Raw genomic sequence first — 24,954 nt, forward strand, 5'->3', positions numbered from 1 at the left:
AGCAGTGTGTTCTGGGTCAATGACAGACTGTGTGCATGTGTGTGTACTTGTGTGTGCATGCGTGTAGGTGTGCTTGTGTGGGTGTATGTGCTTCTGTGTGTGTGTGCGCTCGGGGGTTGTTCTGGACAGGCTGCAAGGCTGCAGATCTGCTTTGTGTCCTGTATATCTGCTGTAATGAGAGGCCCAGGATAGACTGACCACTCAAAGTTCAACAGAGGGACAAAGTATGTGATGTGATAGTACAGAACTGTGCTCTTACACCCTCATGGATGTTTGCAGTGCTCCTGGATGTTCCTGAATTTTCCTTCTGTCTACACACCTGGTCCAGGTAGATAGTGAGCACTTTATGAGCTGGATCAGGTGCGTTGGGAGGAAAACACCAGGGGAGCTTCACAGCACAGTAACAGTATCTGAGAGGGAATAATGATGCCAGAGAGATTCATACATATATGTCACTTGCATTACTGTAGCATATTGTACTTTATCCTCGGTAATCGTCCTTAATTAGGATGTGAAGGCTGAGTGATGATTGGTTATACCCCTAAAGTTCAAAGCACATATTCCCAACCTGACATTATCAAAACATTATTAACATACATTATGATTTCTGTATTGTAATATATATATATATATATATATATGTATGAGAGCAGTTACACATTGAGGTCAGTGTAATTTAAGCTGCATACATAAAAATGGAATTGAATGGAACGTAGTGCACACTTTGCTGTAAAACAGAGCTCACACTATAAAAGTATCTAAACCACAAACCGAAAATGATAGGTTGTTGCTTAATTTGTGTTTTGCTTCTTTTTTTTTTTTCTTCGACTCTTGAGTAAGAAAATGGTTGTTATTCGACCGTCTTGGTTAATCTTAGTGGTCAGTGATGGCTCAGAGCTCTGACAGCACTACATACAGGACTGTGCAGGTTAACAGGTGACCGATTATTGGCTTTTATTTTCAGTGATATTTACCTGTGATCTAATTAAGCTCTCTGATGCAAAATAAGTTTCAACCTTCTTCTTTTTTGTGTGTGTGTGTGTTACAGTGACGTACCCCAGCAGCAGTGATGTAGCAGGCCCTCTGCCCAGCGCTGTGCTCGGAGGTAGTCTTGCCGTCTCAAGCTCAGAGATTCCAGGCGTTTCGATGCCAAACCTCACGTCTCTGCCCGCTCCTGCGCCCTTCACCAGCACCTCCTCCTCGCATGTGAGTATCGACAAGTTAAACATCGTAGAACTAATTACTGCTCCATGCCTAGCGCCTAGTAAAGAAAAAAGAAGCGGTATGACTCTTCAGAGCAGGCTGATTAATAAAAGCTCTACTGATTCAAGCACTAGTAATAATAATGCTAATTGTGCTGGACTTTTTTTATCTCTTTTTTCCCCACCTTGGCCACATGAGATTACTCAATTATGTAAAATTACACTTATCACCTTAGTGTTGTGCCAGAAGTTCTAACAATTTTTTTTTCTGGAGATAAGAACTTACACAGATACAAATTATCTTGCTCCAAACACAGAGCTTCATTAAATTTAATTATTAACCAGATTTTTTTTTTGTGTGTGTGTGTGTGAAGTATATACTAATACTAAAGAAGGAAAGTATTTTCTGATTATTTTCTGCAATTTTGGTATTTTGTTAAATATATATAAAAAATAATAGAACTGTTTAATAAAAATCAAACTCAATAATTCAGTTCTCAAAAAATTTGGGAACAAATTAGGATTGAAAGGTGTGTAGCTACAAAAAAAAATCACCTGAGAAAACTTGACTATAGACCCAATTGTGCTTCAGCCCTCAACTTTGTTTTGTGTTTAAATATGAGGCTTGGTGTACACTACAAAACCTGCTGGAGCTCATCGAACTGCACCAACACTGTTAAACCTGAGGAAAGTGAAAAAACAGCATTATTTCCTCGTATACAGAGACAGTACATGATATTAGTATTCTCACAGTCCAGACCTGACTTTCACATGTTGTGTTTATTGCCATAGAATTGCCTTTTGTTTTTCTCAAATGGACAAATCATGTGCTGTGTGAATAAAAAAAAATGTGCACATTAATTAAAGGTTAGGTTTTGGGATAAAAAATGACTTTTAGCATGTTGCTGTTTAAGTTCATTTGGCTTCCTAAAAAATCATGTTGCTTCCTAATTGCACACAATGCATGTCAGAAAAGGAAAGGAAATTTTTTATAATGAATTTGAAGCAAAACTCAAATAAAAAAACCCTCTTCTTATCCCCAAGGCTAAAATAAAACTTTTAATTTTTTTCTAGATCTAAAGCAGCAGAAAGTTTGTTCTCTTGATTTTGCGTGTGTGTTACGATAATACTGTGTTGTCTGTTTTCCATGTTTTTGCGTTTTCTGATTTGTTGTGGTAGTTTTGTAGTCTTGCATATCTCTCAGCCACTCTAAATGAGCCTCGTACTAAAGTGTTTATATATTAAAAAAACAACAAATTTTTCACCTTGCTATATTTACGTAACTCTGCGTTGTCCTCAAAGGCTTTTTTTTTTCCTACTTTTCTCACACTCTTTCTCTTGTCCTCTTAAGTGGGTGTGTACTAAACAAAACGAGGGATGTCTAGTGGTTAAAGAAGTGCAGGTTCAACCTTCGACCCCCTTGTGAACACCATCAACCACCCAGAGAGGAAAATGGAGCTGAGAACGCTAAGGCATTGAGCACAGCGCTGTGATGTGATGGGAGCTGACAGAGCGGACCGAGAACGAGCGATAGTGTTCACACTCCGCTTCACTCCCTCTGTCTCTCTGTTTCTCTGAAAGCAGCACACCGGATAGCACTCCCTTTGTCAAAAGAAGGGTAGAAAAATGTGCGCGAGACGATGGGAAATCCTGACAAGATGGCTGACATGGGAAAATAAACGAAAAGCTTCCCTCGGTGGTGTTCCTAGCATCTTAAGGAGGATGTTGGTGGATTCCTGACGTCGTGGATGGCCGTAAAAGAGGAGCGGAAATAGTAGCCTCACTCTGAGTGGATATGAGGGATGTGTTCAGGAGAGACAATGAGCAAGAATTAAAATTATAATTACTATAAATTATCCTATTACTTTATTAGATATAAACCATATGATGGATGTAATTCTCTAAGGCAGTACAGCAGTACAGTAGTGTTCTGTTTGCATTTAATTTTTCATTTTTTCAAGTACTTATTTAACATGGAGAAAAAATCATATGTAAAGTTGAAAATTTGAAATTATAATATTTTCACATCAAAATCACACCATATGTTTTTCAGTCAGTTTGTAAATTTTATTTATTAATTTGTAAAGCGATCATATTTATGCACAATATCTCAGATAAGTCTATAAGTACATCACAATATTTTTATTATATTTTAGATCACATTCCCCAGCCTTACTGTGAGCGGAGCTGCATCCTACCGCACCCTTGACAAAACAATAGCAACATTTTGTTGCTATTAAGCATGATGTTTATTCTGTGTTAAAAGACAACTCAGGCCTAGCTAAAGACTTTATTTTCGCTTCACACCACCTATACACTAATTCATGCAGTTAAACATAGAGTAATATGAACACGTTTTAATTTGCTGGGTTCTCACAGGGTTTCCGTGCCATAGTGAGCGAGTGTTACAGCTCTGGCCTAGAATAAACTGCTCCACTCATTAACTCTGAGCTGATCGGAAACCATGTAATCAATCAGACCGCAGTTCCCGCCCCCAGTTTCACTGGAACTAATGGAACGGTGGATCCGTTCCAAAGAATGCCAGTCGGACTGCACTTCCCATCAAAAACACCACCGTAATGAATCGGTCCACAGTTCCATTCCCCCAGTTTCACTGTAATCAACTGATTTCAGGCTCCGCCCCAAAACCATAGATGAGGTAGCGCGAGTTTTATAAAAATGTTCATGCATGACACAAGAGCATAGAGAGGTGTGTGAGAGAGAGAAGGAGAGCACAGGCCAAGCTGTCCTTGACAATTTATGGGTTAGCTTTCACAAATATTTTGAATATCTTCCCTCAGGCAGAGTACTTTTGGCAGGTGGTTAGGTGAAAGGGTAAAGGTCAAGCTCAGTTTAGGTGACAGAGCCCAGAGGGTGGGTTCACGCTTGGGTTCAGATTTTCACATCTTTTTGTTCTATTAAATATTACATATTTAATTATGTTAAATTAAATATTGAATTTTGGTAGATTATGAAGTGCATAGTTTTATAGTGCAGTATATGACTTTTAAACGTTATTAGAATTTTTCCTGTAAGTGAAAATGGCTGCAGCTAATATTATATGTGAACAAAAATTGAGAATTTTCTAGCATTGCACACTGATATTCAAATACTCAGTTCCAGGTGTCAGGATACACAGGTATTCAAAAACAAAAATCCAAACTAGGGTTATTTTCATGCCTTATATGTACATGAAAACAAAAAGATTTTATAATATTGGAGAAGTCAAGGGTAGCACTGTTTTGAAACGGAAAGCAGTGTGATCACTGTGATGGTCAGAAGAGAGAGAGAGCATGGTCAGATTTGCTTCACGGGTACCTGCAGCATCGTCCAGATTCCAACTCACGGTCTCTTGACCATTTTTGACTGCTTTTGTTCTCCAGGTGGATATTCAGTAAAGCTTTTTGCCGCATGTTCAACATTTCTGTTCACTCTTTTTGCATTTCTGTCACGCGTTACCACGTGTGCCGCTGCAGACAGGAGTACATTTTAATTGCAGGAGGAAAATGATCCCTGACTGTACCATATTAAAGAGGGTGCCCCCCCCTTGCAGCTGTTAACCAAATAGCTGTTCATTAACTGGTACAGATATTTCAATATTAATAATAGGTTTTAGGTATCCCCAGCCTTTACCAAGAGATATGATCCGTCTTGAAATTCGTGAAGAAAGGACATTTAGAAGACGCCGTACAAATGGAATGAATTTATTATAATTAGCTTTTGCCTAAATGGAATACAGAGTAATTGGTATTTTAAACGATCTATAATTCTTTGTGTTGAATATTGCTAATATCAGCACACTGCTTTGTTCTGTGTGGAGACGTTTTGTTTTTGGAGAAATTCAGCTGTTGTGGCAGAATTTCCAGTGCTTGGCAGCTGTCCAGGTGAAACTGAAAGGATCCCCGTATCATAAAACATTGTGAGCTCAACAGAGGTTCACTGTAAAGCGAAGACAACTTAGCCAACAAAGTAAACATATAGTTATGACACAGCAAAGCATCTTCTGCTTTTTTTTTTTTTTTAGCAGATTATGCAACAAATTTGGATTCCACTGAGTTTCATTCATAATCTGCTAGGCTTTTCTCCTCGTGTTTGGCTGAAGGCCTGGACAGAGAGAACGTCTCTCTAACAGGAAAAGAATGTTTCACACTCTGCCAGGAATGTGCAGATGAAGTGAAGATGGAAAACACCCTAAAGCTCTCGTAATGTTTGAAAACTCTGTTGTTGACTGGCCAGGTTTTTTTTTTTTTTCCTTTTCTTTTTATTACTGTGATATTTCTTCACTGTTTCGCTGCAAACAAAATGCTCTATTTTATTTCTGAGCATAAATTGCAGTAGAAATGACAAGCCATATAGTTAGCACTGCCATTTTGTCAGGCATTTGCGAACCACCACCACCTCTACCCCCCCCCTTTTCCAAAGCCGTTATTAGGGAAATGGTTTAATTGGATTAAATAATTAGTGTTAGAAGCACATGATGTGTGAAGCTGCTGTCGTCTGGCTTTGCAGGGAATACAGCTGGCATGGTGCTTTATTAACTCCCCCACACGCTCACACAATTTACATTCTGCTTCTTTGACTGCGGCTCTTTGAATAAATTGTAATGTTTTTTTTTTCCAGCTGCAGTCAAACTCATTACCGGGAACCTTTAACCTGGCGCCGTCCCATATGTTCGGCAATCGGCTAAATCCCAACTCTGCCATGGCCGCCCTTATCGCCCAGTCAGAGAATTCTCCAGCAGGTGAGGAGACACACACATGTACACACACACACACACACACCATCCAGTTTCGGCTTCAGCTTCTGTTAACCTCCCGCTATCACAAAGGTCGTGTCTCAGATCTCTCCTCTGTGGTCTCCTCGCTTCTCTGTTCCTGTGGAATGTGTGCTCGACAGAGAGCGAGAGAATGAGAGAATGAAACTCCCCGGGACAGGCGAGTAGAAAGAGTGAGACGAGTGGAGAGTGCACATACCTGTTAAATGAAGCATGCTAGAGCTCAGACATTTCATTAATCTGGCCAGTGACTGTGGAAATGACACAGTGGGGATATCCCTCACCTCAGCAATCCCACAATCCACAGACCATGCTGAAAATGGGGACCAGCTGAAGGGGGAGTGGGTGGGGATGTGGCCTTTGAGAAATAATGGATCAGTCATGGCCTCGTTCTTAAAGGGGAGGGTGGGGGTCAGGAGGTCGCTTAGCTAAGAATAGGAGAAGGAGAGGTAAAGAAAAACGCCACTCAGGTTCAGAAAGCTTGATCTGCTAGACTACAGAAATCAGACACTGTGTTTCCATATAGATAGATTTCCCTGATCAGACTGTGGTGTGTCCAGAAGCAGCATTGATTTTTTTTTTTTTTTTTCTTCCCGAGCAGCTAAATGAAGCACATGACAATGAATAAAGACTAGTCAGGTAGGAACAAACAGAAAATAGTAAAAAACAATAAATACAGTCAGATGAAAAATGTCTTTACTGTCAACACGTAGCTATGCAGTTATCTTCATCTCAGCATAAACAATATGGAAGGAAAAGGAGCCCAAAAAGCTGCTTCCATGCTTGGTGCTCATCTTGGCTCAGGTATAAAAGTATTTATTTATTTATTAATTATTATTATTATTATTATTATTATTATTATTATTATTGTTGTTGTTAGCAGTAGTAGTAGTAAAACTACTACTAATAATAATAAGAAGAAGAAGGAAGGAAGAAAGAAAAACAAAGAAATAAAAATAATTAAAGTAATAATTTTGTTTCTTTATATATTTATTTGTCTGTTTATTATTATTTTTAAATAGTATACCTTTACTCCCAGTCTAAACTAATAACGTCAAGTGTGTAATAGAAATATGACTTCTAAATTAAATTGGTAATTTAACTGTAATATAAATGTAACGGATTCCCTCAGTACAGATTCCAAGAATATTATTTGTGTGTGCAAAAAAAATGGTCTGTTTATTAACACTATAGAACTTTCCCGTTCCTGAACTTTGCACCAACAGACACATTACATCCACATTAACATTATTTATAGTTATATTATTTATACATTCAAATAAAGTGACCAGTAAGCTGGTGTTTTCCACCACTGTAACAGAAGTCTAAAAATTACAGCCTGACTTTGGCTTTGCTCCATGGCCCCCAATTTGAGAACCGCTACATAAGAGAAACGCGCACATGAAAGTTTTTGAAATATTAAAACTAAAAATATATATTTTTTTCATGTTGAATGAGTAATAGATTGGCATGGTGTTTCCACAATAATTCACTAAACAAAAGAAAAGTCACTGTTTAGAGAAAAAAAAAAGATTTAAGACATCCAGATTCTATTTATATGCAAATTTAAAATGCCCCTGACGCTATGTACCCTTTTCTCTCGCGGTAATCAGTGTTGCATTGCAATTTTTTTCATATTGAGACCTGATTGGCTTCTGTATTAAATGATAATAACACTCGCCTGTCATATGTTCAACGCTAATTCACAGTTTCCCTTTTTGGAACCCATAGGTGCAAAACACATTAATAACACAAAAACTATAAACACAACAGCAAATATCAATATATGACTCTCACAAGGAAAAAAGAATAGCACTTTCTGAGCCTGTTATTAAGTTACTCTTGAGAAAATGTTTTAAAGTTACTTAGGTTATTATAGTTAGGAGTAAACGTTTTTCATTGCTTTTACACTCTATTGTTAAAGTTGCACTTGTAGGCTGCCAAGTGACCAATTTACTGCTTTGTCCAGTTGATTATAAAGTTTCCCAAGACATTATTTCAAATGAGTGTTTTAACCTGAACATAACAACAGGGTTAATGCTAGTCGTGGCCTGACCCTGGTTTTCTGTCAACACATACTGGTCGAGAGCTCTTTTCTAATTGTGTTGAAAGGCTCTGACACACAGCATTGAGTAACGTGTTCCCTGATGCAGCGCGGTGCTGTTCCTGACGAGGAAAGAGGACTCATCCTGATTCAGGACCAGCCCCCTTCAATGAGGAGGACGAAGGGGCGCTCGGCTTCGGTGCTGGAGGCGCTGCTGGCCTGGAAAGTGTTAAAACTGAAAAAGGAAGAAGGGAACAGGGGAAGGGGGGGCTGTGATTGGCTGGCGTTAACTGGAGGGGGGATGGCGAGATACACGAGAGAAGTGGGGGGAGGGGTCGTGTCTGACTTCGGCACATGTGTGATTCATTACTTTCACTGGTGAAAATGAAAAGCAGGGTCTGGCATGGGGCCTGCAGGGCAGCCGGGGAAAAAAGAGAGAGAGAGAGAGAGAGAGTGCAGCGAAGAGGGGGAGAGTTGGAGAGAGCGAGAAAGAGAGAAAATGGGGGAGGGAGTAATGTAGGCATCTCAGTGACACTCAGTGCGCAGCCTGAGCTGCCAGAGTCAACACTTGAGCTGAAGATGGATTTGCGTGAGGGAGTTGCGATGGCCGGCGGGCCAGCGGAGCACCTTCTTTTTCTTCTTCTTCCGTTCCCTCCTTTCCCAGGCTCCATCTTCTTATCGACTGCACTCTGTTTATCTTTCAGATCAGGAGCTGGGGGATGGGGCGCTCGGCTTCTCCAGGCGAGGAACCCCACCGAAGGCAAACCTTTCCCCACGGTAAGCCCTATTTACATTCCAGAGCTGGAGGGAGACTGCAATCTCTCTCTCTCTCTCTCTCTCTCTCTCTCCCACGCTCTCCTTCACCGCTCAGCTGTTTCCTATATCAGCATCCTGCTGCAGACTGCAATAGATGACACAGGAGCATCTCTTCATGCAGCAGAATATTTTGAGATGTTTTACGAAACACAGCATTTGCCAGCGAAGATTACTCAGATGGATTTATACATGAGGAAATTATTTAAGCAAGATGTTTTGATATAAATGTGATTTGAATACATGCTCTCAGGTAGGTGAACTACATTAGTGCCTTCGTTTTAACTGGCTCTGGTTTGACAGCTTAATGTGGGTTTATTGGACTAACGTAATTAGATGTGAATCAGGGCTGCAGATTATGTTATATTTGTGTTAATCATTATATTAATATTGGCCTTATCACAGAATCCAACTATATGCAAATGCACACTAAATGTTTTTAAACCATAAAAGATCCACTTATAATTCATATATTTAATAAGTGCTGTGTTAATTTTAACTGTGTTCACAGCTTCAGTGTTTTTTTTGTTTTTTTTTATTTATACTGCAGGGAATGTTGTTAAAAAGCCATCTTATTGCAATATACAATAACCATATATGTGTGTATTGTTAGTACTTTTAAGAACTGAGGCCAAGTTTATTGATTCTAACAAGAATTTAATTGGATGTTAAAGTCAATTTTAACTGACATTCCCTTTATTCTTGTTGATGTTTAAGTGTGGCATTACTGTTTTACTTACACTGACTTGTTCAAGCTTCATCCAAACGTGTGGCTTGATTTAATATTAATTTATGAAGTGTGCATAAAACGTGTGAAATATCAGAAATCCCCATGTGTCACACGTGCATGTCTGTCATATTGGTTCATTTTAAATGGCAGGAATACATCGGTAGCTGGTCAGCCCCGGCGCTTGAACTGTAAATATCTCACCATGTTGTTTCCGTGATCCGTGCCGTAGCAGGCTATTACGGCTCGTTGGCACTGCGCCCGCTGTTAGTGGAGATTTATGAGCATGCGGCGTCCGTCTGTTTTTTCTAATTACCCCAGAGATGCATTCACGTGCTCGGGGAAGCCCCTGATGGAGCGGCGCATTCATAACAACAGAGACGGCTGTCTGTCCAAACAAGAGTGCGCTGAGATTTACGGCATCAGGGAGACAGCCAAAACCTCTTCTCTCTCTCTCTCTCTCTCTCTCTCTCTCTCTCTCTCTCTCTCTCTCTCGCTTGTTTGCTCCCTGTCTCTTTCTTACTTTCTTACTTCTTTTCATTAGAGCTTTGTGGTTTGTTTAATCTCTAAGGACTGATGCTAAATCACGAGAGTCCTTGCTCAGTCAGTCAGCTCAAATTGGAGTCTTTTGAGCTGTATTTTATTAATAAATAAACCCCTGTCTAAAATTGTAATGTATTCTGTAATGCAGAGTTGCCTCATTGTAATACAGAGGTGTCTTCCGATGCTTTCAGTTCTCCTTTAAGTGGACTGCACATACGGTATGACCCGTCAGTGCCTGTGGTGCCAGGATTGGGCACTGACACGCTTCCACCGGCGGCCACCAGCATCGAACAGCTGCTGGAGAGACAGTGGAACGAAGGCCAGCAATTTCTACTGCAGCAGGGATCACAGGCAGATGGTGCGTACACACACACACACACACACACACACACCTGCATACTGTATAATCGACCATCTTAAGAATGAAATCCTGTGAAAAACAATTATGCTGTACTAATATAGATAATATCCAGAAGATCTTATCTCTTAAATGCTGCTGCAGTCTTTTATTTTATGAGTTTTGTAAATGAGTATAGAGTATAGATTAGAATAACAGTGAAATAATACAGTCAAAGATTTGAAATGATAGTATAGTGTTTCATTTCACTAACTCTTGCACTTAACATTGTAATGACAGTTCGTCCCTCCAGGATTTTTCCAGGAGTTTTTTGTGATTGTTGTGGCCAAAAATGATTTTCCTTTAGCTGTTATCAAGATTTGCGAAACGACTTGGCTAAATTGTAAGTACAGGATTCTTCTCGTAAGCTACTCCCAGTGAAGACACGTGTAATTACTTTCTATGATAGCTGTACTGTCGATTGAAGCACGTGAGTTGAGGATGATGTGATGAGACACAGCATTTTGTCCCAAAAATTTTACATTATTAATTTCTGTGATCGCAAAATCACAATTCTCCGGGGACTGCACGTTGATGTGATATACCATAAAGTACCCCAGAGAAATTGAAGGGAGGAACAAAATCTAAAGCAGCGCTAAGCTTCTTATTCCAATAATAAATTTAACCCATTATTCATTAATAACATTAATATATATATATATAAATATATGTGTGTACAAAAAAGCATGTAAGGATTAGGAATAGATTAATGAAAATGAATTACGATTACATACGTACACCATGACGCACATTCATGCAATATGTTTACTGCACAACGCCAATGCTACAGTTGTAAAATATTTTGCAACCATCTTGATTTGTACAAAGCAGAAAGGACAGAAGAAGCACAGTAACCTACAATTCATAAACATAAGCGTTCCCAGTAAAGTTTTTGATTTTAATCACTGTACAAATGCATTGTAAGCAGATTATAATGCTCTGTATGGCCAGTAAGACAATGTTTGAAATTCACCTAAGCACAATGGGTAAAATAAGTAAAATAATTTTTAAAAAAATTATATAATAAAATATAGAAAATAAAATAATATAAATAATAATAATAAAAATTTTAGTACGTATTTAAGTTAAACACATAAATTAGGAAAAAAAATTGTTTTGAATTTTTATATTTAAGCAGAATATTAATATCTACATTAAACTTATAATAAAAAATATATATGAATATATGATCCGAAAATATATGATTTGCACTTATTTGATGTTCCCTTTTCTGTTTATGACCTATGTGTAATTTTTTATATATTTAAGAAAGGTTTGTTTCAGTAGACTTGCAATATATGAACAAAAGTGTATATATATAGTAGAGAAAATCTTGGCCCACATGGATTTTACACCTTTGTTCTTCCTTTTGACACAAACAGCATTTTCGATAAACTCTCACATGAGCGCATCAGTCCAATTATAGCGTGTCATAAACTGTTTTGTCAAACACCTCAAGAGTAATGTTAAGAGAGCTCCAGAGTGGCACAACAGAGAAGTGTTCCATCATTGGGCCATCACAGTTCAAATCCCAATAATGCCACAGGGAGCAAAGGAAGCAAAGTTGCCCATGGTCTCAGGATGGGAGGGATAGGATTCTTTCTCCATTCTCACCACAACACTAGTGAATCGTTTGAGTCTCTGAGCTCATGTATGTGGAAGAGGGCAAAGAGTGTTTTTCTCCTAGTGTGTTGTACAGAACAGCAGTTGGCGGACTTCAGGTTTCTTAGAGGAGATATATGTTATGCTACATTCACGTATACAGCCATTTTAGTGTTGCAGGTTAACAGTCGCTGTACTATGTCTTCAGTAGGCATTCCGTTGCCATAGTACTTATTCCACTTAACAACAAATCAGTTTTGTGTCTGCTAAAATGGAGGGAGATTTATTTTTATATACAAAAATCATACAAGCTGCAGAAGTGTGCTCTACTGGCTTCACTCCCTTTGGTTGTTGCTCCATTTATTGTATAAAGCCAGATTTTTCTTATTTTATTGTACCACTATAGACCCACATCTACTCAACAACTCATGTAGCCAGAAGTCACCAGTTTTCATTGAAAATGAATGATTTCCACCCACTTTGTCGCTGTATGCATGAACATACCATTACACTGGTCAGTAGCGGTCTTGGTATCGGGGAGAACTGACCGAATTAAGGGGAAAATGGTGGAAAATACTAGGATCTGAAATGCAGCAAAATGTGGAAGTACATGGGCAAAAGTTTAACAAAAAGTAAATGACAAACACAAGTATTTTTGTGTAAGGACTGACTGAGGATGATCTACTGCTTAAGGTTTCACTGTAATAGTGTTTGCATGGGTTTTATCCATAATTTGATTGCAAATGGGTTTGGGTGGTGGATTGGTGCAGTAGAGAGAATATAATATTATGGCATTTCTGCACAGGGTTGTAACAATAAAGCAAAGTGTAGTTAAACTGCAAACATGTTGTCAAATAGGAAATTACAGACCACAAAGTAACAAACTGATCAGCAGCATCAACAAATCCAGTCCAAGCATATTCATAACACATCTCAGGTCAAGTCAAGAAGCTTTTATTTGTCCATATATTTGTCCATTTAGACCATATATAATTGATGCGGTACTTAGTAAAATGAAACAGCGTTCATCCAGGACCTTGGTGCTTCATAAAGACTCAGAACTACATAAGACAACACAGAACTAAGGCCTTAAAATAAAATGAACCTATCCACATACAGTGCAACCTTGTGCAAACAATGCAAGACAAAAGAAAGTGCAGGACAAGAGAGAGTGCAAACAGAGTAAACAGTGCACTACAGAACAGATACATACAATAGCGCAGACCAGTATACAGTCTGTGTGGTTCTTAGGGCATATAAGTAGGCATGCTCAGGTTGGCACTATGGCCATCAGTGTTTCCAAAAACAAGAGCAGTGTATAGGGAGGTTTAATTTATTTCTTATTGCTCCAGCGTGGAAGGATTTGTTTTCACGTGGCTGGCAGAGCCAAACGCAGAGACGAAAATACACATTGTGAAATATCCATATACATGTGGACATGGCTTAAACATACCAGCGTCCATTTCCACACCAAAACCCCCTTCCTCCTCTATCCTCAAATACCTAAAAATGATGATAATTCAAGTTGTATTTAAACAGTGAAATACATTCTGACAGCTGTAATACACACACATCTAACAAATGACTTAAAAAGCTAAAGCGTCATAGTGTGACTGGATGAATGATCGTGTGTTTAATATGTAGCTAAACTGTGGAAAGTGTTCAGCTGAGATGTTTTGATGTGAATGGCGCTTATTGAATAGACACTTTTCAATGTTGCAGCGTAGTTCATTTTGACACGTTAATAAAGCTTGATTAAAGCACAGAGAAATAATCGGATGTGGGTTTTCAGCACGCGCTACAGATTCAGGAAGGAGGAGAACGCCTCCTTTCCTTTCCTTTTGCGAACTCAAACAAAAACAAGCATCATTAATTTGATTACTGATTTCAAGACTAGTCACAATTTTTTATCTTTTCAATGCTTTACAGTTCATTTCCCTCACTTAAGAGATGAATTATATGCTCGTAGTTCGCCTCGGTCTTTATTTCTCCTCTCTTGCTTTTGGAGTTTTTGTTTTTGATCAGGTTTTTGTGTGTTTCAGACAGCATGATTGACTGCATACATCTGTGTTTGATAAAATATGTATATTTACACTTTAGCAGCATTGAACTGCTTGTCAATCAGACAAGCCTGCACGCCCATTCAAAGTCTGTAATTACATCCATCGCAGGACTTTATTATGCCAGTCAGCTTTCGCCAACAGATTAATGAATTAATCACGTTCGCCACGGTAATTATAAGCTCTGTTCTGTATTGGGTTTTCTTCCTTAGTTCATTTCTCCGATTAACAAATCCATGAAATTTTTTTTTTTTTCCAGTGGCGGAGACAATTAGCTCAGTTGTTTAAAAAAAATACCTTTTCGTTAACAATTTATTAACCGGATTAATTCACTGAGTGGAATTTGTTCCTTGTTTGTGGACACTGATATCTAGTGTGAATGATATTGAAGGCAGTCTCATGATTTCGAATAAGAGACTAAACTACTCAAAAATAAGAAAATGTTTCATAAAATATTATGTAATAGTAAAATGCGGAGAGAGAGAGAGAGAAAAAAAACCATTTGTTGGAAGTCAAATTAATCAATAGCTTTTACCACAGTGATTAGCAGCTCAGATGCATCGCTCACCTAAGTTCTTTGATATCGTGCAGGAGTTTTATGAAGCTGTAAGTGAGCGAACCCGAGTTGCAATACATCATGCGGTGACGGTTTTGCTTTATGAGGAGCAGCTGTTGGTCATGTATGAGAGGAAACACTCGACAGGGCCTCAACAGGAAGTGCCAGCATGTGCAGAACGCACCGTGCGCTGCTGATCTAAAACCAGTTTTGTGGTTCCGGTAATGCGGGTTAACGTTCGGATATAACTGCTCCTAAATCAGCGGAAAGTTTGGCTTCACGCTGCTCAGTGGGGTTCAGCTGGGGGTCTGAAAAGTCGGGTTATTTCTAGAGTTAATTTCAAACTCCACATGTCGACCGCAGCGCTGTGCATTGTGTATGAATTAGTAAATAAAATAGAAGTGTAATAAGTAAATAAATAAGTAATACTACACAGTTGTAGGAAAATAATCAGCGCCGGCATTACCACACAGAATTTAGTTATTCAATAATAACAGCATGTCTGAATGGTCTATACCTTATATTAATAATTAATTTATAGTGTCTATTTATTTTTATTTTTATTTTTTTGAATGAATGTCATCCTTTTTATCAGTTTATAGTTACATTTACCGATGTGGAAAGTCAGCATGATCAGTTCTTGTTATTACTTGCGCCGCAGCAGTTCCTTCACCAGCCCGACTCTGCTGAAGTTAATAAGACAAAATTAAAATGGTTAACAGGAAAAATAAATTGAGATTTGAGAGCTCTATGGTGTACAAGTGCACAAAACAACAAAAGATGCACCTAATATATGCAAAATTCAGTGCAGTCACATACCAAAAATGATCCAGCTTCAGCTTCTTGTCAGGATTTTTTCCCTTTTAATTCTTCAGACTAATAAAGTCAAATGATGATAAAAGCTTGTTGTTTAAAGTATATTATTATAAACAGCATTGTAGCAGTGTGTGTAAACTACTTCTGTAGGAGAAGAAAGCTGATATTTGAATTCGATATCTTATTTAAAGTTCTTGAATACCTGATTCAAGGCTTTAATGCAGAATTTTATTGTTTCTCTAGAAATGGTTAACTTCTCTGTAATTCTACATGTTTTAGTCCTGACAGATGGACAGTTAATCATGTTAAGTGTCATGGGTCCAAGTTTCTTTCTTTCTGCATGTGTGTGTGACAGGTAGCCTTGCTGGAGAAAAATGTTTTGTTTAGTCAGCTACAGCTGTTGCTCTCCTAGCTGTCGTTCTTCACACAAACCCGTGTGTGTGTGATGTGTGTACAACATGCGGTCACAGAATCTGTTTCATATTTTGGGCATATGTTCATTTTAAACTTTAAAAACACCCCCCCCCCAAAAAAAAAAAAAAAAACTTCATATTGCCAGTAACATTATAAGAGTAAAAAGTCTTCTTCAGAAAATAAGTCCTATTTTTTTAATCAGCATTCTATAAGCATTTTAATAGAAAATTGTCAAATGCTCCTCTCCATTGTGTCTAGTCTGTTGTCATGCTTAGTTAGTGTACTGAAGATTTTGTGTGTGTGTGTTCACAGTGCTGGCCATACTGAAGTCTCTGCACCAGCTGCAGATGGAGAATCGGCGTCTGGAGGAGCAGATCAGAACCCTGACCATGAAGAAGGAGCGACTGCAGCTGCTGAGCGCGCAGCTCTCTGTGCCATTCACACACGCTAACAACACCACAAGCTCCGCCTCCTCTCCACTCTACCACAGCAACACACACACAGGTTAGACACACTAACAGCTCTTTATTCCACTTACACACTAACGACCCAGCAAACTCCATTTCCTCTCTACTGTACTACAGCAACACACACAGATTAGTCACACACTTACACACACACACACACCTCTGTGGCATTTAGGTCTTTTTTTTTTCCCGCTGCACATTCAAACGCATGAACCAGCTCGACAAGAACCCAGTGGTATGCAGGGTTTCTAGTGCTTTGTCTACCTACTTGAGAGACAATAGAAATGGTCACCATGGCAACAGCAAAAGCAGCTGCACACTATTTCACAAACGTTGACAAGATTAATAATTTGTGTCGTGATGAAATGAAAGTGATTTTAATTTCAAATGACTGGTGGTAATGTGACCAAATTAAAATAAAGTTGCAAGAACGTCTGAAGTCCTACCTTTTTTCTTCTTCTTCTTTTGGCAAATCTGAGGTCAGCCTGTGCCATAAAAATATTTGCATAAATTAAAAAATCCTATCAGTGCAAAAAGAAACCGACTCAGTTAGGTCTTGTGAATTCTTGAGAAACAAAAAACGCTGGACCAGTGACCAAATGGGAAAGCATAGCTTTATAGTATTAGTTTTTAGTTCTGGTCGTTTGTGCAGTGGAAAAAAAAGAAGCCTTTTGTACACTAGCAACAACAAGAAGCTCTGCCTCCTTGCTACAATAACATGAGCACATCAGCTTTGTAATCAACAGTGCTGTCTCATCAAATGCACATAACTCACACCGTAACACACACATGCAATACACACACAGATACAGCCTCTCTGACTTGCACACACAGTAAGCTGTCCCTCGTTCTCTGCACTCCTGCTGCAGCCTTACTCCCTCCTGCAGCTCCATTAATCTGGTCATCACTCATGTGAAGTTGCCCAATCTTTCTCTCCCCCAGACATGCTGAACAGCAAGAGCATTCAGCTAGGCAGCAGTGTTTTAACAGACTCCTCTCAACATTTGCCCACTCAGGTAACTCGCACTACTCCTGCTCTGTACATCAGATCTGCTGGGACTGAGCACCAGTTTAGTTGAGTCAAGTGTTATTACGTATAACCTTCTAGCCTGTGAAATAGAATACCAGTGCAGTCGCTTTTTTATGGCAGGCAGTGATGTAATGATAAATGCTAACTGGTACAAATCTCTAGTTTAATCTGCTGCCTGTGTCGTTGTATGATCTCTTGCTTTCCAGTATTTTTTTTTTATTGGAAATTGACCTGTATTGATGTGTCTCCCTCTTTGTGACAAGGAACGTTATTGTATTTTCTGGACTGTAAGTCACATCCAGATTACAACCATGGGGTTAAAAGACTAGCACGTGAATTTTCATTTCCTGAATTCGTCCCAGTGACATTTGAATCTAGATTCGATCTAGTAGATCAGCTTTCATAGTATGCAAATTATTTTAAAAATCCAAATGGTTGGCATTTCATGGACCAGTCAGATGGTGTAGGGATTTTCTTGCATCTTGTTTCAGCATCTTGTTTCAGCATGTAAGCACTTAGGGAAAACGTATAACCCTGTTCTTCATGGTTCCTTTCATGGTTTTAGTACAGTATTAAATTTTTGCACACAGATAATAAAAGCACATATTATTTCCACTAAATCTGTATGTGTCCCCAGAAAATAATAATAATAATAATAATAAAACAAATTAGTAAGCAGACATTCCAAAGAAGGTTTTTATTTATTTATTTATTTTCTCGATTGCTAGGTACCAAAACTAAACCGTGCTATAGTTTTTTTTAAAAAACACAACAAACTACAACTACTGTAACTGCTGCAGGAGTCGGCTTACCGTAATCACACTAGTAAACAGGCTTATGCAAATACTGTAACATTATGCAGAGCAAAAAAATCTCAAAAAGAGCATCTTACAGTCCAGAAAATATGTTAAAACAAGGCAGCTGGGCTTGTTATAATCCTGAAGACATTTCTTCACTTATTCCAAAGAGCTTCATTAGCACTGATGAAGTAGAGAGATATCTTGAAGATTATAATAGCCTCATCACTTGTTGAATGATCAAAATGGCCTGGATGACTGAAGATCTTCATCCACACTCCCTCTCTCTCTCTCTCTCTCTTTTTTTTTTTTTGTCTTCCCTATCTGTTCAGGATCTCCTGATTGGTGGCCATAGCAGCTCTAGCAGCACCTCCTCCCTCTCCACTCCTACCTCAGCAGCCCACAGCCCTCCTCAGCAGCCGGTGAACGGCCTGATGGGGGCGCTGCAGAGCCCCCATGGGGCCGTGAGTGGCATCGTGGGGGCTCTGAACGGTGTGATTCAGTCCTCCAGCCCTCTCTCTCAACCTTCCTCCATCACTTCCACCACCCTGCCCATCACTGGTGCCCTCAGCAACAGGTTAGTAAAGCGATATTTAGAATTTGCGTTATTTTATAAAGCACTTAGACAGGGCTTAATCAGGACAGATGCACTGAGGCACTTTGGATTTATATCATGTTACTAGGCATGTGCTGAAAATCAGTTATATGATACACTGCAAAATTTGAAATATGTGAACTTATACCACAGCACTTTGAAATTCTTAATTCTTTCTGGTCAGAAATTGATTAATGTTGTGTGACCGTATAGCTCTGGCAGCTGTAAGTCAAAAAGAAGAAGAAGAAGAAACCTTTATTTGTCACATACATTACAGCACAGTGAAATTGTTTTTGTCACATCCCCCAGCTTGTTAGAAAGCTGAGGTCAGAGCGCAGGGTCAGCATCCCTGGAGCAGAGAGGGTTAAGGGTCTTACTCAAGGGCTCAACAATGGCAGTACTGGGGCTTGAACCACCCCGACCTTCAGATCAGAAACCCAAAGCTTTAACCATTGAGGCTTTACTGCCTAAATCAGTGTTATGTTAATGCACTTGTTCTAATTGGTTTATATTTCTATAATAACATGTACAATTGTTGATATAGTGATGAGTTCTGTAAGGAGATATTTATTTAGCATTTTTGGGCAGAGATAAAGTCTAACTTCATGTTGTCTGACAAAGAAATGTCCTCGGGACAGAGGTTTTTGTTTTTTCTCGGTAACAAGACAAGCTTTTTTTTGTCTTATTGATTTATAGAGAAAGAGGAAAAAACAAACTGCTATGACATAAGCGATAACAAGAACCAAAGTTGTTCTGAACAGCTACCAGTGGTGGTGTTCTATAATAAATAAAAGCACTAGAGTTTTTAAATTGCTGTAGTATAAGAGGAATAAGATACACATCACCGCATCTTTGATTTTTTTTTTTAACGCTAGAGCTTCTGAGATAACTGTTTAACTTCCAGTTGGAGGATGGCACCAGGACAGTTTATTTATTAATAAATTAATAAGACATTACTGCTTTGCATTCAGTCTAAAAATCAGTCTACTATTTTTTTTTTCCTCAGCTATTTTGATACTGTCCAATATGATACTATTTTCTTAAATCATCTTCAAATACCATTTTACAGAATTGCTGTTTTTTTTTTTTTTTTTTTTTTTACAAGGCTGACTGCCTGGTGAATAGAGTTCAAAAATACTGCTGTTATGGAGTCAATAAGTAGCACTTGTTTACTTTCTTCTTTAGCATAGATAGTGGGTAATAGTAGCATAGGTTGCTGGAAAAATTGTAGCAATGAGATGTAATTTTTCAACAAATACTACTGAGGAGAAATAACACAGTATGAATGAATCTTCTTCAAGCATGTTCATAGACTGCAGCCGCCTCAGGGCATTACAGGTTTGCCTAAATAGCTATTTTATGCCTTTATTATGTTACAGAAATTGAATATCAGCACATGCCGTTTTTGTCATTTGCTTTTGCTTTTGTGCTTTTAGTATTTTAGACCTGCCTGCATGTTGACCTTCATCTCTTCTTTGTCTCTCTCTGTCTCTCTCGCTTTTGCTTGCTGCTTACAGTATTGTGACCACTGCAAAAACCAGGTGAGGAGCTGCATGGCCTTCAGTTTCCGCTGTGTGCAAGCTGAGTGTACAATGGATTAAATCTTTTGTTTAGGTGTATGCAAGTATTTCATACATGCACGTTTTAAGTTTTGCTCTTTAAAAAGATACAACATTTTCAGCAATGGGCAGCACAGACACCGGCAGGTAGCTTTGACACCTCATAGCTCAAGGGCTCCGGGTTTGATGCCGAGTTCAGGTTACTGTTGTGGTGGGTTCCTTCAGGTTCTCCAGTTTCCTTCCACCTGGTATGTCGATTAGCTGTGCTAAATTGCCCCTAGCTGTGAATGTGTGTGTGCATGTGAATGGCACCTGCAATGAACTAGTGTTCCATCAAGGGTGTATTCCTGCCTCACTCTCAGTGTTCACAGGATTGGCTCGAGATCCACTGGGACCCTGACGAGAATAAAATTGTTTACTAACAATAAATGAAAAATTAATGTAGATTTTTACTGCAAGAAAAGTGTAAATTTGTGCTTCTGAGCTGCTGAACACAGTTGGAGTTTGCAGCAGTAGGACATTTACTATTAAGCCATTTATTGTTCTTTATAATACTGTTTTGTGCAGTTGTAAATGCAAAGCACTGATGTTTGTGTGTGTGTGTATGTGTGTGTCTTTTAGTGCGGTGAAGCTCCTGACTGAGCAACAGAGGCAAATTCTCCTCCATCAGCAACAGCTGCAGCAGCTCATCAATTCCCACCAGCACACACCGGTACCATTTACACACACAGACACCATATGGCTTTAGGCTGTATGACTTCTTTGTACATATATATATATATATATATATATATCCTTGAAGGTAGTGATCAGAGAGTCTAGTCCAACACAATCAATTTGGAATTGTACCTCTTTCATTTTGAGTGAACATTACCATTATCTGTAACTACATTTGAGGAATTTTGGCAAGAAATCAGATGCACACAATCAGCCAAGACTGATTTTTGTATCCAGAAGTTGCTTCTTAGAGCTACAAGGATAAAGTTACCAACCAAAATACTTTTTCAAAAATATCTGCCTCAGACCATCTGCAGTTATTCACTACTCTCCATGAGATGCTGATGTGGTTTAAAGTATGATCTGTAAAAATAAACAAAACTTCACCATGTAGCTATTAGTGGGATTTGTTACAGTGCAATTTGATTGTGTGCTTAAAAATGCAGTCTATTTCTGTACATTTGGTTTTTGTAGGAAAAAAACTGTGTGTGTTTGATGCAGGAGCAGCAACAGGCCTTGCTCTACCAGCTGATGCAGCATCAACAGCAACAACAACATGACCTGCAGCAGCTTTCCTCCACCCAGCTGCCCATTAACAACCTGCTTCCTGCCGCTCAGGGTGCCATCGCTGCCAACCCCTTCCTGGCTTTACACACTGATAACAGCAGTCAGAAAGCTGCGGTCAGTAATATAATACATTAAACTTTTTTTTTTTTAAGTCCATTCCTTAGTTCCTTAGCCTTAGTTAGCCCACAGGTTTAGGTCCTCACTAGTAGGTTTGGCCTGCATGCACTAATGAAAAAAAATCAGCTCAGTTCTAGGTAGCATGTTGTTTAAACACTTTAACTTTGGAGTTTAAACACCAGTAAATTGAACCTGTGCTTAGCTTAGTAGGAAAGGGTCAGCAAAGATCTGTACCCACAAAAGCTATAATGCCAATCAGGGACAGAGTTGAAAAGAAGTAGTAGTAGTAGTAGTAGTAGTAGTAGTAGTAGTAGTAGTATTATTATTATTTCTCAACCCGCACAAACATAGAAGTTTTCAAATATTGTAGAATGCCAAACTGATTATAGCAGCATCTCATTTTTATAATTCTCTGATTAGACATACTGCAGCATTATTAAATTCTCTGAATTCTTCTGAATGCTTTGATTCATTTTTCCCTTAGAAGCTATAACAGTAGTTTCAGGTGCAGTTGAAATCACAGGGTTAGATTTATGTGCTCATTTCTATAGTAAGAACTTGGACAGAGACTTGTATGGAGGATGTCCAACTTCCTTTGAGTCCTGTTGGGGATGGTTCTGGTTTTCAGATGTGAAGTGGAAAAGTAGATTTTCATTGTTCAGTAGTGATTTTTTTGAACGCTTGTGATTTTTTTTTCTTATTGCGTATCTAATTCACTTTGTTCTTTGTTGTCATACAGAGGCTGGGTGAGAAAACTGTGGGCGTCACAGGGCAGGAGAAAACCTGAACAGGTGGCACAAGACTGCTGGAGGAGGCCTGCCATCTCAGGGGGCCAAGCATCCCATCAGAGCAGCTACAAACTAATGCACACACACACACACCTTGGCCGAATATCTCAAGCTCTAACGCTGCACTGAATTGGACTAACTCACTTGCTGTAAAGGTTAGGGGCCTGGGGGACCACTCTTGGGGCCAAGGCAAACACACACATACACACACACACACACACACACACTTCTAAGTGACATATTGGTGTGAATCACTGTGGGGGGGAGGTGCTGAGTGATCTTGGCTGGAGAATAAACGCATCTGTTCACCACTGTTACCTCTTTACAAAAACTGGACTAGCTTAGGACACATTTAAAAAAAATTCTTTGTTTGTGGGGGGAATGAAATCTGAAGTGTTTAATCCACCATAAGGCCTTTGTCTCAGAGGGCCAAACAGGGACGCACTGATCCTGCTGATCTCCTAAAACGAGCACCTACCTCTCCGAGCCAAGACTGAAATAGTTAAAATACCAGGACCCGTACCCAAGTGCCTGGCATCTCCCTCCATGCCCTCGTGCTGAGGATACACACTGGAGACGCTGCCACTCTCGCTTCCTTTTTATATTTCGCTCAGTCTGGTTTTAGGATGAAATATTGAGAAGTATGGCAACCAATCACTGTCACTCAGGCAACACCAGATTCTGAAAGCCTGCATAGTGACCAAGCTCAGCTCTGTCGGATTTACCTGGGCATGTGCCGATATGAAATGTCTATATCACGATACTTTTTTCGTTAATGTAAGGTTAATGACCTTTTTTAACGATATTATAGTTCACACAATGCTCCTTCACAGTAGTCCAGAATAAGGACATTCAGAGACATCTGTCCTTCACTAGTAAGACAATATTGTGTCCAGTATTGTTCATGTTCTGTATCGTGATCTATCTCAAACTCGATTATCGGCACATGCCTGCAATTACTTATATATTTGTGCTGCAATGATTATTTCTTAAGCCAACTTTATATTCCTCCTCTTCTTTTTTTATTTATTTGACTTTGTTTTGTAATGGGCATAAGATAATATTTTAGAGCCCAGTTGTCTAAAACATTTTTATACTACTGTCACAAAAATTGTCTCTTGTTTCCTTTGAATCTTGTAAGAATTTTTTTGATTAAAATGTCTTGTGTTTGAGCATAAAAACCTACTTGGATGGCTCATTGTGTAAATATGGTCTTTTCTGTCCTTTTGTGTTTGTTGTATACGATCAGAATAAGCTGTTTAAGATTTAGTGCTTTTTTTTTTTTATTTTAAAGAAAAAACCTCCTTTTCAATGTAAATAAGTATTTGTGGGTCATCTGATGGTGTGAAGGATTTATTACAGTTAATTTGGTGTGTTGAGATTGAAATAATTAACAAACAGGAAAATAATGATGCAAGGTAATTAATTTATTTTTATATGTACAGGGACTTTTTTTTAAGTTTTGCATTTAGTTGATGTCGTTTTATACTCCTATACCTATTTCCACGTTTTCATGTGTCTGTATAGGTAATTATGCAAAACTCCCTAAAGTCTGTATTTAAGAATACCAAACGTGAGTCCTGCTTCATACTGATCATAAGAAATATTGAACACAGAGACTGTAGCGTTAAGATTTTTCAGTGATTAAAATTTGTTTTACAAAGGTGTTGAGGTGTCATAATTTTCTTCGGTCTCATATTTGATGGAGTTAAATTAAGTTTTAGTGATCAGGATTTCCAGTCTGGAACAGATTCCTTCTATGCTTATTGGCAAGTAAAATGTAGAACCTGGAATCGGCGCTATTGCTATAGCAACAACCTTTTGATTGCCTTTACTAAAATACTGCTGACAGTGTGACAGGTATTGAAGATTTTCATAAATTTCAACTGCAATTAAATTGCAACTAGGAATCAATTGTCTGGGGGGGCAGTTTAAAAACATTAAAAGGACTTTTCATTACAGATGCTTTGAATAATGATTCAAGCAATAAACATATAGGTGTCATCTAGATGTACAGTCTCTAAAAACGTGACCGATTTAGATGGTAATAGACGTTCTCTATGCAGAACCGGCTTGTATTTAGGACTAGTTTTTTGTATATCTTGGCAGTGCAGTCACTCCTGCAGAGTAATTTAACTAAATGCCTCCATGGAAAAAATTAACATCTGAGCTGTCCACTCGCATGAATAGTGAGATGTGTATTCGACTGTCATCTGTGTATATGATGTGATTGCAATGTTTTAGGGAAGGCAATCAATTTCAGGAGAAGAAAAAAAAAAAAAAGGCAAAGAGAGAAACAAAATAACATTAATGCAGGGATTGTTATTGTATTGGTCAATATGTAATATTACCTTGATTTAAGAATTGTA

The 24,954-nt window shown here is 38.6% G+C and overlaps 1 protein-coding gene across 4 annotated transcripts in view; it reads left to right on the forward strand.

The window, feature by feature from the left end:
* Window positions 1-24,249, forward strand: part of mllt10 (MLLT10 histone lysine methyltransferase DOT1L cofactor) — a 64,730-nt gene extending 40,481 nt beyond the window's left edge. For 3 of the 4 annotated variants that reach the window (XM_058376343.1, XM_058376345.1, XM_058376346.1), the window contains 11 exons: window positions 1,049-1,206; window positions 5,823-5,943; window positions 8,725-8,797; window positions 10,295-10,461; window positions 16,261-16,452; window positions 17,358-17,431; window positions 18,575-18,819; window positions 20,355-20,378; window positions 21,018-21,108; window positions 21,615-21,794; window positions 22,537-24,249. In XM_058376343.1, coding sequence (XP_058232326.1) covers window positions 1,049-1,206; window positions 5,823-5,943; window positions 8,725-8,797; window positions 10,295-10,461; window positions 16,261-16,452; window positions 17,358-17,431; window positions 18,575-18,819; window positions 20,355-20,378; window positions 21,018-21,108; window positions 21,615-21,794; window positions 22,537-22,584 — 1,373 coding nt within the window. In that variant the 3' untranslated portion in view covers window positions 22,585-24,249. The remainder of the gene's footprint in view (window positions 1-1,048; window positions 1,207-5,822; window positions 5,944-8,724; window positions 8,798-10,294; window positions 10,462-16,260; window positions 16,453-17,357; window positions 17,432-18,574; window positions 18,820-20,354; window positions 20,379-21,017; window positions 21,109-21,614; window positions 21,795-22,536) is intronic. The other variant, XM_058376344.1, reaches the window with a different exon arrangement.
* The last annotated feature ends 705 nt before the right edge of the window (window positions 24,250-24,954 follow it).

This window comes from Hemibagrus wyckioides, linkage group LG23, assembly GCF_019097595.1.
Source record: "Hemibagrus wyckioides isolate EC202008001 linkage group LG23, SWU_Hwy_1.0, whole genome shotgun sequence".
NCBI classification, from domain to species: Eukaryota; Metazoa; Chordata; class Actinopteri; order Siluriformes; family Bagridae; genus Hemibagrus; species Hemibagrus wyckioides.